At 54.8% G+C, this 14,551-nt stretch overlaps 1 protein-coding gene across 1 annotated transcript in view; it reads left to right on the plus strand.

Moving 5' to 3' along the window:
* The first annotated feature begins 3,109 nt into the window (after positions 1-3,109).
* Positions 3,110-14,551, plus strand: part of LOC146421404 (uncharacterized) — a 33,136-nt gene continuing 21,694 nt past the window's right edge. Inside the window, 2 exon segments of the mRNA XM_085047121.1 lie at positions 3,110-4,266; positions 10,250-11,135. Coding sequence (XP_084903247.1) covers positions 3,491-4,266; positions 10,250-11,135 — 1,662 coding nt within the window. The 5' untranslated portion in view covers positions 3,110-3,490.

The raw sequence follows: 14,551 nt of genomic DNA on the forward strand, positions 1-14,551 counted from the left end.
CGTTCTCGAACTCTGATTGGTCAGAGAGGCTCTGAGGGACGATCTCCCTCAGCCCCACATCGCTTTGATTTCCCCCAAAAAGCCAAAATCTCCCCAAACCCCTTGGGCTGAGCGGAGGAACGGACAGCGTTTGGGCAGAAAACTCCCAAATCGTTGTTCCCCAGGCTGGGAAGGACAAACGGAACCCAACTGATTTGGGAGCTCCAGCAGCTCCTCTCTGCCGGCCCAGCTGAAGGCCTCGCTGGCTGCTGGAGGCTGCACGGGCAGACTGGGAGCACTGGGAGCACTGGGAAGAGGCTCTGGCTCGGCTGAAGCCCCCGGGGCAGGGGCAGCAGGGCAAGGGACAGGGCTGCAGGTGCTGAGGGGACACGAGGGACAGCACAGCCTTGATTAGCATTTCTTATAAAAGTAATAAAGTAATGAAGGAAATAACAACAACAACATTTACACTATAAATACTGATGGAGGTCGCACAAGGACCTCTCAGCGAATGCTCTGAGTTGGAAGGGACCCACAAGGACGCAGTCCAACCCTTAAGGGAATGGCCCCTGTGGGGTCAAATCATGACTTTGGTATTATCAGAACCTTACCCCAGCCAAGGTCATAAGGCAGCAAAGGTTTCACAGCTGAATCCACAGGGACATACAAATATATATGTACCTGGTTAGTAAACATACAGAGTGCAAGAGAAACATGACTTTTGTGAAGCTTTCAGAATTACAAAAGAACTCCCAGGCTCAGCCCAGGCAGCCACACATCTGTTTTCTCATCATCTCCTCTTCCTGCAGGTTCATCTCCTGCAGAACAGGCAGTGATGTGACCCTGAGGATCAGTGCAAGGCAGACACTGCAGCTGAGGAAGGAAATCCCCATGCTGGGGGGATGAGGTGAAGCTGAGACTGCCCAGCACAGAAAATATCCTTCCTCCATTCTCCATTAGAGGTGGGTTTGGGCTCTGCTGCAGATACACTGCATCTCATTTGAACAGATTGCACTCCCGAGATAATTCTCAGCCAGGTGCACACACCCTGCATTGCCCAGCACAGGAACCCTGCAGGGAGGAGCAGAGACATTGCTGGAACCTCAGGGGAACACATTGTGCCCCTGTGCCCCCAGGCTCTGCCTGTGCCCCCGGGCCCTGCCTGTGCCCCCCAGGCCATGCCTGTGCCCCCAAGGCTCCGCCTGTGCCCCCCAGGACTCAGGAGGAGCTGAAGCTGCTGCCATCCACCCACTGCAGCCGCTGGCCCTGTCTGTGCAGCCCGAGCCAGTAATCAACATTCCTGCTGAGGCGGAACAGGAACTCCTGGCAAGGAGAGAGGAGCAAACTATGGACTCCTAGCCCAGGAGCACCCCAGGGTCCCCTTGGCCTTCCCAAACCCCCCAAACCCCTCACTCACCATTTCCTTGTCAGTGAGCACAGCCAGGGAAGCCTCGAGCTCGGAGCACCGAGCCTTAGCCTGATCCCAGGAGAGACGATGCCTCGAGAGGAAGTAGCAGATCCCGTTGTACCCAACCCAGCCATGGGGACAGGCCAGCAGCACCCGAGCTGCAGGGTTAACTGGAGTAACTGGAGTCTCTCTGTGTATTCTCCCTGCAGAGGGAAATGGAGAAGAATGTCTGAGCATTCTCCCCTCAGGCAGCAGTGAGCCAGCAGTGCCCCGAGGGGTTGGGCTGAGGCTGCTGCTCCTCCCTTACCTGACACAGCAGCCAAGGACACCCCCAGAGCCACAACCAGGGCTAGGAGCACAACCAGCACCACGATAAACTTGAGGTGGGATCTGATCCTCTGGCCTGGAGCTGGAAAGAGCAGTTCGTCGTGAGGATGGAGCTGTCCTGAGCAGGCTCAGCCCTCACATCTCCCACCCGACGCCCAGGGAACAGAGGAGGGACCCTCAGCCCGTGTGCCACTCACTGAGCTGGCAGCAGGAGAGACAAGGGATGGGGACACAGCCAGGGACAAGGGACACAGACAGGGACAGGGGACACAGACAGGGACAAGGGACACAGACAGGGACAGGGGACACAGACAGGGACAGGGGACAGCTACGGCTGAACTGCCCAGGCCCAGGCATGTCAGTCCCAGCAGAGCACCACGTCCCTTCCAGAGCCCTGGACACAGCCACACCCTGCCAGCCCTGTGCTCCTGGACTGACACTGTCCCCTTCCTGGAGGCCACCCGTGAGGGTTCTTTTGAGTTCATTCCTGGTTGCTGAAGTGCTGTGGACTTCCAGCAGATCCTTCACACTCCAGTCACACGGGGTCGTGTGTCCCCCCAGCCCTGCTGTCACTCTGACCCCGCCCGGCTGCTCCCCCCGCCAGCCCAATTTGGGGAGGGGGCGCGTGGGGGGCGCCCAGGCCTGGCCCGGAGCCCAGCGCTGCCCCAGCCCGACCTGCCCCGGCTCCATCCCGGCTCCTCCCGCGGCATGCGACGGCGTGGGGAAAAGGGGGAAAAGGGTGGGCGCTGGGCTTGGCGGGAGGAGGAGAAGGGATGGAGGAGGAGGAGGAGGGATGAGGAAGGAGCGGGAGAAAGGCCGGAGATCCGAGCAGGAGGAGGAGGCGGGAGGAGGAAGGAGGAGGAGCCGCGGGAGGAGGAAGGAGGAAAGAGGAAGAGGAGGAACAGGAAGAGGTTGGAGAGAGGAAGAGGAGGAACAGGAAGAGGTTGGAGAGAGGAAGAGGAGGAGCAGCAGAAGCCGCGCGCAGCTCTTTGTCTGTCGCGGCCCCGGGAGCATCGGCGCCCCGCACGCCGCAGGTGAGGGGGAGGAGGAAGTCGCCCCAAATGTCTCGGGGGTCCCCGAGCGGCGTTTTTTCTGGGCGGGTGTTTGGAGCTCGCAGCTTGCGGGATTGAGCCCCAAATCTCGTTCAGGGTCGCTGGGAGGGTTTGATTGTGCGGGGGAACGTTTGGATGTGGCGGAAGGGCAAAGCTGAGGCGGCAGTGGGGCTTTGGGGGATATTTTGGGGGCTGCAGGTGGGCACGGCCCGGTGTCGGGGTGGGAGGGGGACATGGGGCATGGGGTCCGGCCGGGAGAGCGGTGGAGGGGAAGGGCGGGAGCCCCGGAGTGGGGTGAGCGGAGAGGGGCGATGGCGGAGCTGGGGGAGCCCCGGCAGGCTGGAGAGGGGGGAGCGTGGCTAAGGGGGAAGCCTGGGATCCCTGGAAGCACGGAGCAGAGAATGAGGGGAGAAGGGACCCCTGGGACCCCCAAAGCCCCCGGATCATCCCTAAGCGGGACCCTGGAAAATAGGGAAGCCCGGGAGGCACGGGAGCCCCATGAGTGCAGGGAAGGGAGAGCCTGAGGAGGCCAAAGTGCAAAGAGCAGAGAGGGGGAAATGCTGTGAGGGTTTTGAGGTGAATGGTGGTGGTTTGGGGTTTTTATGGACACAAAACCCTGGGAGAGTTGCAGAGCTGGAGCTGGGCAGGAGGAACCCCCAGGGCAAGGCGCTGAGCCCTTGTTTTTCCCCCAAAGCAGGATTTGTCATTGCCAAGGCGTGGCCGGATGGAGGAGGAGGAAAAGGCCCGGAGATGCAGCCGGAGCTCGGAGCTGGGGGAGAAGCCTGAGGGCAGAGAGAAGCCCCACAAGTGTGGGGAATGTGGGAAAAGCTTCAGGTGGAGATCTGATCTTATCCGGCACCAGAGGATTCACACTGGGGAAAAGCCCTATGAGTGTAGGGAGTGTGGGAAGAGCTTCACCCAGATGTCTAACCTGATGCAGCACCAGAGGATCCACACTGGGGAAAAGCCCTACGATTGCGAAGAATGTGGGAGGAGCTTCAGCAACAGCTCCTCGCTGATCAAGCACAAGAAAATCCACACTGGGGAAAAGCCCTATGGTTGTGGGAATTGTGGGAAGAGCTTCAGCCGGATGTCACACTTGATCACACACCAGATGATCCACACTGGGGAAAAGCCCTATGAGTGTGGGAAGTGTGGGAAGAGCTTCAGCCGGATGTCCATCCTGATGCAGCACCAGGTGACCCACACTGGGGAAAAGCCCTACGATTGCACAGAATGTGGGAAGAGCTTCAGCCACAGCTCCGCCCTGATCAAGCACCAGAGGATCCACACTGGGGAAAAGCCCTATGAGTGTGGGAAGTGTGGGAAAAGCTTCAGGCACAGATCTTACCTGCTGCAGCACCAGGTGATCCACACTGGGGAAAAGCCCTATGATTGCCAGGAATGTGGGAAGAGCTTCAGGAGCAACTCCAACCTGATGCAGCACAAACGGATCCACACTGGGGAGAGGCCCTATGAGTGTCCCACGTGTGGGAAGAGGTTTCAGACCAGCTCCGATCTCCTCGTCCATGAGCGCATTCACACCCAGGAGAGGCCCTTCCGCTGCCCTGACTGTGGGAAGGGCTTCAAGCGAAACTCCACCCTCATCACCCACCGGCGCATCCACACTGGGGAAAAGCCCTACGAGTGTCCCGAGTGTGGGAAGAGCTTCTCCAGGAGCTCTCACTTGACTCAGCACCAACGGAGGCACCAGTGAGGGAAGCCCTGCGAGTGTCCCGAGTGCAGGAAGAGCTTCATTGCTGCTCCAACTCCATACCCAGTGGGAAGATCTGCAGTGGATGATCTCCAGTGACCCCAGCTGTGCAGAGCCCTGGTGATCCGTGCTGCTGGTGATCCGTGTGGCAAAGACACCTGGCTGGTGGCTCCACACCCTCCTGGCTCCCCGTGGGCACCTGGATGAAGGCAGGGCCAGGAATGTCCATGGGAATTCCTGGGGACATCAGAAATCCCCTGGGGAGAGCGGATTTGTTGACTTTCCACCCCAGAAAATCTCACCTTTTGTGTTCAGTTATATCATCTCTTGGCATGAGGCAACACTGGATGGCCTTGGAGGTCTTTTGCAACCTCAGGGATTCCATGATTCTGATTTTCTCTCACCCAGTGGCATCTTTCACAGCCAAATGGTTCTGAATTGGGGCAAAGAGCAGGATTTTGGGGTGGAAACGTCCAAAAATGTTCTTCCCTTCCACCCAACCACATGGATCCTCAGTGGGCACAGACATGTAAATCCTTTTCTTTCGGGCTTGGTCTTGTTTTCATTTCGGCCTTTCTAAACACCTGAATTTGGGGTAAAAATGAAGATATTGAGGTGAGACATGCATCGGACACTGGGGACACAGCCATGGTGGGACGTTGGGGACACAGACAGGGAGGGGAAAGGCAGGCAGAGCTTTCCCCGTCCAAAACTGCACCCAAAAATCTCCAAATTCAGGAATTTCTCCCAGAAGAAAGCTGTCAGGAGCTTCCTGAATGGAGGGAAAGGGGCGATGGGACATTTAAAAGAGTTGAATTGGGTTTGACACCCCTGGAATTGGGTTTGGTCCTCCTGGAACTGGATTGGATTGCCTGGGAATTGGGCTGGATTGACCTGGAATTTGGTTTGATCCACCTGGAACTGGATTTGGTTTACCTGGAATGGGGTTTTCTCGACCTGGAATTGGGTTTGACCCCCTGGAATTTGTTTTGACTCACCTGGAGCTGGGTTGGATCAATCTGGAATTCAGTTTGATTTACCTGGAATTGGGTTGGATTTACATTGGATTTACCCGTAACGATTTTGTTGTTTGGGCTGATTATACTCGGGCTGTGCTCCAAAAACAAAAGGAAACACTGGTAATTCTGGCTCTGGGCTTGGCAGGTCCCAGGGATCTTTTGAATTATTCACTTCTGAGAGCCAAAATCTTTCCCAAGGTGTTCCACCACAATTCCCAGTGGCTCAGGGAGGAGTCACTGCCAATTTTGCTGAACAGATCAGTGATGTGAGCCAAGGATGGCCCAGCTGCTAGTGAGGAGTCACAGCCATGGAGCTGCTAAATCAGGATCCCAAAATTCACTGTGGGACAGAGCCTGAGCTCTGTGGGACACACGTGGGACAGAAGGGTTTGGGACACCAGAGGAGCCACTGACTGAGCTCAGTCCTGTTGTACAGTGGGACAGGAAATCACCTTTGAAATTCAAAATCCTGCTGTGCTTCTGTTGGGCTCCAAAATCAGAAACACTCCAGACAATCACAAGAAGTTTATTCTAGCCCAGCTATGTTTAAAGGCAAGCCTGACTGAGAACCCAGATTGGAAACAACACAGAAAGAAATAACTTTTTTTTGTCAACAGAAGATGCATTGCAGGATTTGCACTGACCACCCTGAATGAGGTTATTTAATCTAATGCTCTGCTCTGCCATGAGTTGTTTCAGCACAGAAGGACTAAATGGTTGCTTTAACATGGACATTGCAACTGAGGGAAAGAAAAGTAAAGATCTGGAGGGATTGTAAGTGTGGTTTGCCTTAGTGCACTCTGGGCAGAGAGAGCTTTGTTATCAGCAGAGTTCATGTTGATCTAAGACTACAGGAAGAGCAAAACCAGCTGAAGTTTCCGTTCTGCACTGCAGAGCACAGCAGAGAGCCAAACAGGATGAAAATGATGAAATTACTTGGCTCCCAGGACCAAAAACAGCCGCAGAGAGGAGGAGCACACATTTTTGTTTCACAGATCACTCTGCCAGTTATTAAACCACCATTCGACATGGTGCCAGAGATTGTCAGTGAACTGTGAAAAGTGTTAAATTCCAGACAGATTCTGAGACAGGGATTTGCTCCAAAATGAAGAAGGAATAACTTTGTATCTGCAATTGGATACATTTTAAAAAGTGGTATTGGGTATATTGTAATCGACACGATTCAAGTGATGTTAGATACATTTTAATTGAAGGTGGTTATATTGTAATTGAACTCGGATACACTGTAATTGCAACATCTGTCTGCTCTGGGTGTGTCATCATCCCACGCCAGAGTCCCTGTGACACTTTGGGCTGGGACTGCTCCAAAAAGACACAGAATCACACAAAAAGTGGAGACTTGATCAAGAACAGACAATAGAAATTTTCAGTTCCCCTAAAGGTGCTGGATAGAGCTTAAAGATTAGCGAGCAGAGAGATAAAAGGGGATAAAGGTGTGCAAACAGGATGATAAACATAGATGAAATCAGGGCAGGAACAGAGAAAGAGAATTACAGTGAGGTTGGGCAAGTCATGCAACGAGAAGCAATTTCGAGGAAAGCTGAGCTTTCCTCCAAACATCAGTGAGTGCAATCACCAGAAACCCCTTTAGATGTCCCTCCAGGACCACAAAAGGACTCTGAGCAGGAGGTGGATGGATGGAAAGGAGCACGAGGAAAGGTTTATGAATTAGCCAGGAAGTGTTTAGTAATGAATATGTGTGATCCGGGTGGAACAAATACCCCATTCGGAAGTTTTACCCCACACACTAGATTAAAGAAGAGATCCTCGGGGTTTGTTCAGCACTGATAAAGAAAAAACGGCTGCTTTCAAATGCTTCAAATTAGAAGCATTGCTAGAAAGCTCATTTTCTGGCTGATTTTGGTATCATGGTCACAGAGAGGAATCCCTGTCCTGCTCCAGCCTGGGGTCTCTCCCAGGAGACACAACCCCTCAGAAAAGGCTGCTCAGGCGGGGATCCCCACAGGCCCAAAAATCCCGAGGTTCTGCGGGGACTTCCCACGGCCTCTCTCACGCATCTCCTGCTCCACCCTCTGGGCTCCTGCCGGGGCTGCAGGGAGCTCTCTGCTCCATCCCGGACTCACCCACAGCGGTTCCCTGGCCTCCTGCCCGGCCCGGGACTTTCCGGAGCCATTGCGAACAGACATTTGGAAGGAAGATCCGCGGAGCGCCGCTTCCCTCAGGGAAACTCCGCCTACCGTGCAAAGCCCGCCCCTCGCTCCCATTGGCTGATTTTCCCGCCCGAAGCCAGCCTCTAAAGCTCATTGGCTCATTCGCCGATTAGAAAGCCCGCCCTAGCTTCGATTAGCTGATTCTGCCGCCACTCCTCGTTCTCGAACTCTGATTGGTCAGAGAGGCTCTGAGGGACGATCTCCCTCAGCCCCACATCGCTTTGATTTCCCCCAAAAAGCCAAAATCTCCCCAAACCCCTTGGGCTGAGCGGAGGAACGGACAGCGTTTGGGCAGAAAACTCCCAAATCGTTGTTCCCCAGGCTGGGAAGGACAAACGGAGCCCAACTGATTTGGGAGCTCCAGCAGCTCCTCTCTGCCGGCCCAGCTGAAGGCCTCGCTGGCTGCTGGAGGCTGCACGGGCAGACTGGGAGCACTGGGAGCACTGGGAGCACTGTGTCGGGGTTTGACTTTGACTAAACTCCAGCTCTCTTGGGCTACAGACATGCCGGAGAGGGGAAAGGAAAACCAAAAAAACTGTAAAAACACACACTAATGTCATGAGTTCAGTGAGATAGGTCGCTGGTAGGAGGACGCAGGGAAGGAAAGGCAGACAGGCTCTAAACTTAAAGCACCTCCTCCCCACCTTCTCCACTCACCGTGGTGTCTCCATGCTCTTCTCCCTTCACATATTTTTGCCTCTTCCACCTCCTCTAGCTACAAAGAAGTGCGTGCCTATTTTGTATTGATTTTGGCTTAAATATGTTTTCACAGAGGCGGAACTAGCACCTCTAATTGACCCAAACCTGGCAAGCAGCAAGTCCATCACCTTCAGAACCATCAGAGATTGGCTCTGCTGGACTTGAAAATAACGTCCAGAACTTTCACTCAGGACTCACACAGGAGCCATCTTTGTGCCACTCCCCACCCCTCAGACACTTCTTATGGCTTACTACATCAGCTACTGAGGGGTTTGAATTTCTCTTAGATGTTAAAGATACCTTGCTGATGTTCTGGGTGAATCAAAACCCCTGCAGTCCCCAAGTGTCACCCCGCTCTGGGGGCCTTGGGAGGCAGCTGAACCCCGACACGGCACCCAGCGAACCCCAAAAAAGGCGCCGAGACCCCCTGAGCCCCCCAGAACCTCCAAACCCCATAGAAAAACAGCCCCGAAAAATAGCCCCGCGAAAATGAGCCAATGGGAGAAGGCGCTGAGCGATTCTGATCCAATCCGAGCTCGCGGCGCTGATGACTCTCCAGTTCCCAGGCAGACCCGCAGCGCCCAGCGCTCCCCCCCCCAACCCCACCTGCGCCCCCCCCTCGCCCCCAGCGCTTCCCGCCAGCCCAATTTGGGGAGGGGGCGCGTGGGGGGCGCCCAGGCCTGGCCCGGAGCCCAGCGCTGCCCCAGCCCGACCTGCCCCGGCTCCATCCCGGCTCCTCCCGCGGCATGCGACGGCGTGGGGAAAAGGGGGGGAAAGGGTGGGCGCTGGGCTTGGGGGGAGGAGGAGAAGGGATGGAGGAGGAGGAGGAGGGATGAGGAAGGAGCGGGAGAAAGGCCGGAGATCCGAGGAGGAGGAGGCGGGAGGAGGAAGGAGGAAAGAGGAAGAGGAGGAACAGGAAGAGGTTGGAGAGAGGAAGAGGAGGAGCAGCAGAAGCGGCGCGGAGCTCTTTGTCTGCCGCGGCCCCGGGAGCATCGGCGCCCCGCACGCCGCAGGTGAGGGGGAGGAGGAAGTCGCCCCAAATGTCTCGTGGGTCCCCGAGCGGCGTTTTTTCTGGGCGGGTGTTTGGAGCTCGCAGCTTGCGGGATTGAGCCCGAAATCTCGTTCAGGGTCGCTGGGAGGGTTTGATTGTGCGGGGGGAATGTTTGGATGTGGCAGAAGGGCAAAGCTGAGGCGCCAGTGGGGCTTTGGGGGATATTTTGGGGGCTGCAGGTGGGCACGGCCCGGTGTCGGGGTGGGAGGGGGACATGGGGCATGGGGTCCGGCCGGGAGAGCGGTGGAGGGGAAGGGCGGGAGCCCCGGAGTGGGGTGAGCGGAGAGGGGCGATGGCGGAGTTGGGGGAGCCCCGGCAGGCTGGAGAGGGGGGAGCGTGGCTAAGGGGGAAGCCTGGGATCCCTGGAAGCGCGGAGCAGAGAATGAGGGGAGAAGGGACCCCTGGGAGCCCCAAAGCCCCCGGATCATCCCTAAGCGGGACCCTGGAAAACAGGGAAGCCCGGGAGCCACGGGAGCCCCATGAGTGCAGGGAAGGGAGAGCCTGAGGAGGCCAAAGTGCAAAGAGCAGAGAGGGGGAAATGCTGTGAGGGTTTTGAGGTGAATGGTGGTGGTTTGGGGTTTTTATGGACACAAACCCCTGGGAGAGTTGCAGAGCTGGAGCTGGGCAGGAGGAACCCCCAGGGCAAGGCGCTGAGCCCTTGTTTTTCCCCAAAGCAGGATTTGTCATTGCCAAGGCGTGGCCGGATGGAGGAAGAGGAAAAGGCCCGGAGATGCAGCCGGAGCTCGGAGCTGGGGGAGAAGCCTGAGGGCAGAGAGAAGCCCCACAAGTGTGGGGAATGTGGGAAAAGCTTCAGGCGGAGATCTGATCTGATCAAACACCAGAGGATCCACACTGGGGAAAAGCCCTTCGATTGTGGGAAGTGTGGGAAGAGCTTCAGCCAGATGTCACACCTGATGCAGCACCAGGTGATCCACACTGGGGAAAAGCCCTACGATTGTGCAGAATGTGGGAAGAGGTTTGGGCACAGGTCCACTCTGATGCAGCACAAGAAGATCCATACCGGGGAGAGGCCCTATGAGTGTGGGAAGTGTGGGAAGAGGTTTCAGACCAGCTCCCATCTCCTCGTCCATGAGCACATTCACACCCAGGAGAGGCCCTTCCACTGCCCTGACTGTGGGAAGGGCTTCAAGCGAAACTCCAACCTCATCACCCACCGGCGCATCCACACTGGGGAAAAGCCCTATGAGTGTGGGGAGTGTGGGAATAGATTTTGTTCGAAATCTGAGGTCATTGTTCACCAGAGGATCCACACTGGGGAAAAGCCCTACGAGTGTGGGAAGTGTGGGAAAAGCTTTAGCAGGATGTCCACCCTGATGCGGCACCGGGTGATCCACACTGGGGAAAAGCCCTACGATTGCGTGGAATGTGGGAAGAGCTTCAGCGACAGCTCCTCGCTGATCAAGCACAAGAAGATCCACACTGGGGAGAGGCCCTATGGGTGTCCCAAGTGTGGGAAGAGGTTTCACACCAGCTCCAGTCTCCTCCTCCATGAGCGCATTCACACCCAGGAGAGGCCCTTCCGCTGCCCTGACTGTGGGAAGGGCTTCAAGCGAAACTCCAACCTCATCACCCACCGGCGCATCCACACTGGGGAAAAGCCCTACGAGTGTGGGGAGTGTGGGAAGAGCTTCTCACAGAGCTCTCACTTGACTCGGCACCAACAGAGGCACCAGTGAGGGAAGCCTGCGAGTGTCCCGAGTGCAGGAAGAGCTTCATTGCTGCTCCAACTCCATCCCCAGTGGGAAGATCTGCAGTGAATGATCCCCAGTGATCCCCGTGGGGCAGAATCCTGGTGAACCCCATTCCAGGTGATCCCCATCGGGTGAGGAGAATGTGTTTTAAATGTTCAAATTTTCTTTCTTCTCCTGCTCTGAGTTTGTTAGCAATAAATTCAATTCACATATCCAGTTCTGAGCCTGTTTTGTGCACAAAGGTGTTGGATGAGGGATCTCTTAGCCAGGTCCTTCTATCAACTCAGGAAGCCTTGGTTCAGTTTTCTCTCCCCATGGTGGCTGTGCAGGGCAGTGAGAGAGCAGCTCTGCTGGTTGCCTGGCATGGGGCCAGCGTCACCCCACTGCAATGTGCCATGGCCTCGTGTGGCCCTGTGCTCTGGAGCCAGTGCTGCTGTTGCTTTTTCCTTCCTGATGATTTTCTCTTTTGCATCAAAGGCTTGTGAAGTGCCCCTGCTGTCCCTGGCGTCCCCTGGGCCTGCTCCCCCTGGGCCGTTGCGGAGGCTGGGAGCTGCCGTGGGGGCCGTGGGGCTGCCCCGGGGGCTGCGTGCCGAGGCGGGGCCGGGAGGTGCGGAGAACTTGGTCGCTATTTGCAGAGCAATGGCGCCGTGGGCCCGGGCCCGTTGCAGGGCTGTTCCTCATGTGCGGCTTTGGCCTCGGCCAGCCCGGGGGGCACTGAGAGCGCGGGGCTTGGGCTGTGCGCTGTGCAGAGCCCGCGCCTCGCTGCCTTTGGCTGGCTGTGCTGTCACTCGGAATTGTCGCAGCGCAATTGCTGCTCGGTGCCAGCGAGCGGGGACAAGGCCGGCGCCGGTGTCGCCCCCAGGCAGGCAGGCAGGCAGGCAGGGCTTCAGTGGGGCAGCAGCGGCGCCATGGTGGGAGCGTGTGTGCGGCCCGGGAGCGGCGGCAGCGGGCGGAGCCCGGGGAGGCGGCGGCGGAGCTCGGAGAGGCTGTCCCAGCGCAGGTGGGAGCCGCGCTGCCTTGTGCCGGGGCTCGGGGCTCGCTGCGGGCGGATGGAGGGGATGGCGGGGGCGGCAGGGGGGCTGTGGCGGCTTCCTTCTCCCGTCTCCCTCCCTCCCTCCCTCCCTGGCTGTGCCGCCGTGTTGCCGCTGGCCTGTCATAATGTTAGAGTAAAACAGCAGCGATTCCAGAGCACTGCTGCTTTTGAGAGTGAAACTCCTGACATTTCATGAGTGGTAAATCTGACCCCAAATAAAACCTCAAATATTCAGGAGATGACAAAATTCACAGTGATAGCAATTAAAGATGAAATCAGCTACCAGGGAGGGGGAGGATTGCTTTGGGATTCAGTTCTTCAACCTTCATTAGGAAGATTGGGAACGAATCCAAGTGCATTTTGTGGAAGGATGGACTTTGGGATCCTCAGGTGAAACCCAGGACTCCTCCCAGCTCTTTCTCCTGGCAAGAGCAGAGAAATTGGGAAGAGAACCAGAAGTTTCTGCCCCTGGGAAATGGAAAATTGGGATTTTTGGTAGGCACAGGAGCTGTTCATTCCAAATTAAACACCCTGCAAGGGGAATGAAGTGGTGATTTTGTCACAACTGTCAGTGAAATGAGCGCCTTTTCCATCTAATTGAATTCAAACTGGGGAAATGATGGCAAATTAATGGATTTTTGCACCTGCCCAGCTCTCCAGAACCATTATTAGGAGGAAATTTACTGGAAAAAGGGTTTGAAATTCTCTGATGTTAAAGCTCTGATTTTAAAATACCCTAGGTTAAATTCAACTGAGCAGGAGACAAACTGTGAGGGAGTTGCAGACTTGCCTTGGCATGATCAGGGCATGGATCAGGAATTATTGATTATGATCTGGAGTTTTGAAATTACCCATAAAGATTTTATTGTTTTGGCTAATCATACTTGGGCTGTGCTCCAAAAACAAAAGGAAACACTGGTAATTCTGGCTCTGGGCTTGGCAGGTCCCAGGGATCTTTTGAATTATTCACTTCTGAGAGCCAAAATCTTTCCCAAGGTGTTCCACCACAATTCCCAGTGGCTCAGGGAGGAGTCACTGCCAATTTTCCTGAACAGATCAGTTATCTGAGCCAAGGATGGCCCAGCTGCTAGTGAGGAGTCACAGCCATGGAGCTGCTAAATCAGGATCCCAAAATTCTCTCTGGGACAGAGCCTGAGGTCTGTGGGACACACGTGGGACAGAAGGGTTTGGGACACCAGAGGAGCCACTGACTGAGCTCAGTCCTGTTGTACAGTGGGACAGGAAATTACCTTTGAAATTCAAAATCCTGCTGTGCTTCTGTTGGGCTCCAAAATCAGAAACACTCCAAACAATCACAAGAAGTTTATTCTAGCCCAGCTTCAAAGGCAAGCCTGACTGAGAACCCAGATTGGAAACAACACAGAAAAAAGTAACTTTTTGTTTTTTCAACAGAAAATGCATTGCAGGATTTGCAGTGACCACCCTGAATGAGGTTATTTAATCTAATGCTCTGCTCTGCCATGAGTTGTTTCAGCACAGAAGGACTAAATGGTTGCTTTAACATGGACATTGCAACTGAGGGACAGAAAAGTAAAGATCTGCAGGGATTGTAAGTGTGGTTTGCCTTAGTGCACTCTGAGCAGAGAGAGCTTTGTTATCAGCAGAGTTCATGTTGATCTAAGACTACAGGAAGAGCAAAACCAGCTGAAGTTTCCGTTCTGCACTGCAGAGCACAGCAGAGAGCCAAACAGGATGAAAATAATGAAATTACTTGGCTCCCAGGGCCAAAAACAGCTGCAGAGAGGAGGAGCACACATTTTTGTTTCACAGATCACTCTGCCAGTTATTAAACCACCATTCGACATGGTGCCAGAGATTGTCAGTGAACTGTGAAAAGTGTTAAATTCCAGACAAGTTCTGAGACAGGGATTTGCTCCAAAATGAAGAAGGAATAACTTTGTATCTGCAATTGGATACATTTTAAAAAGTGGTATTGGGTATATTGTAATCGACACGTTTCAAGTTATGTTAGATACATTGTAATTGAAGATGGTTATATTGTAATTGAACTCGGATACACTGTAATTGCAACATCTGTCTGCTCTGGGTGTGTCATCATCCCACGGCAGAGTCCCTGTGACACTTTGGGCTGGGACTGCTCCAAAAAGACACAGAATCACACAAAAAGCGGAGACTTGATCAAGAACAGACAATAGAAATTTTCAGTTCCCCTAAAGGTGCTGGATAGAGCTTAAAGATTAGCGAGCAGAGAGATAAAAGGGGATAAAGGTGTGCAAACAGGATGCTAAACATAGATGAAATCAGGGCAGGAACAGAGAAAGAGAATTACAGTGAGGTTGGGCAAGTCATGCAACGAGAAGCAATTTCGAGGAAAGCTGAGCTT

Source organism: Lichenostomus cassidix, unplaced genomic scaffold (genome assembly GCF_008360975.1).
Source record: "Lichenostomus cassidix isolate B80296 unplaced genomic scaffold, HeHo_3.0 HiC_scaffold_33, whole genome shotgun sequence".
Classification (NCBI taxonomy): domain Eukaryota; kingdom Metazoa; phylum Chordata; class Aves; order Passeriformes; family Meliphagidae; genus Lichenostomus; species Lichenostomus cassidix.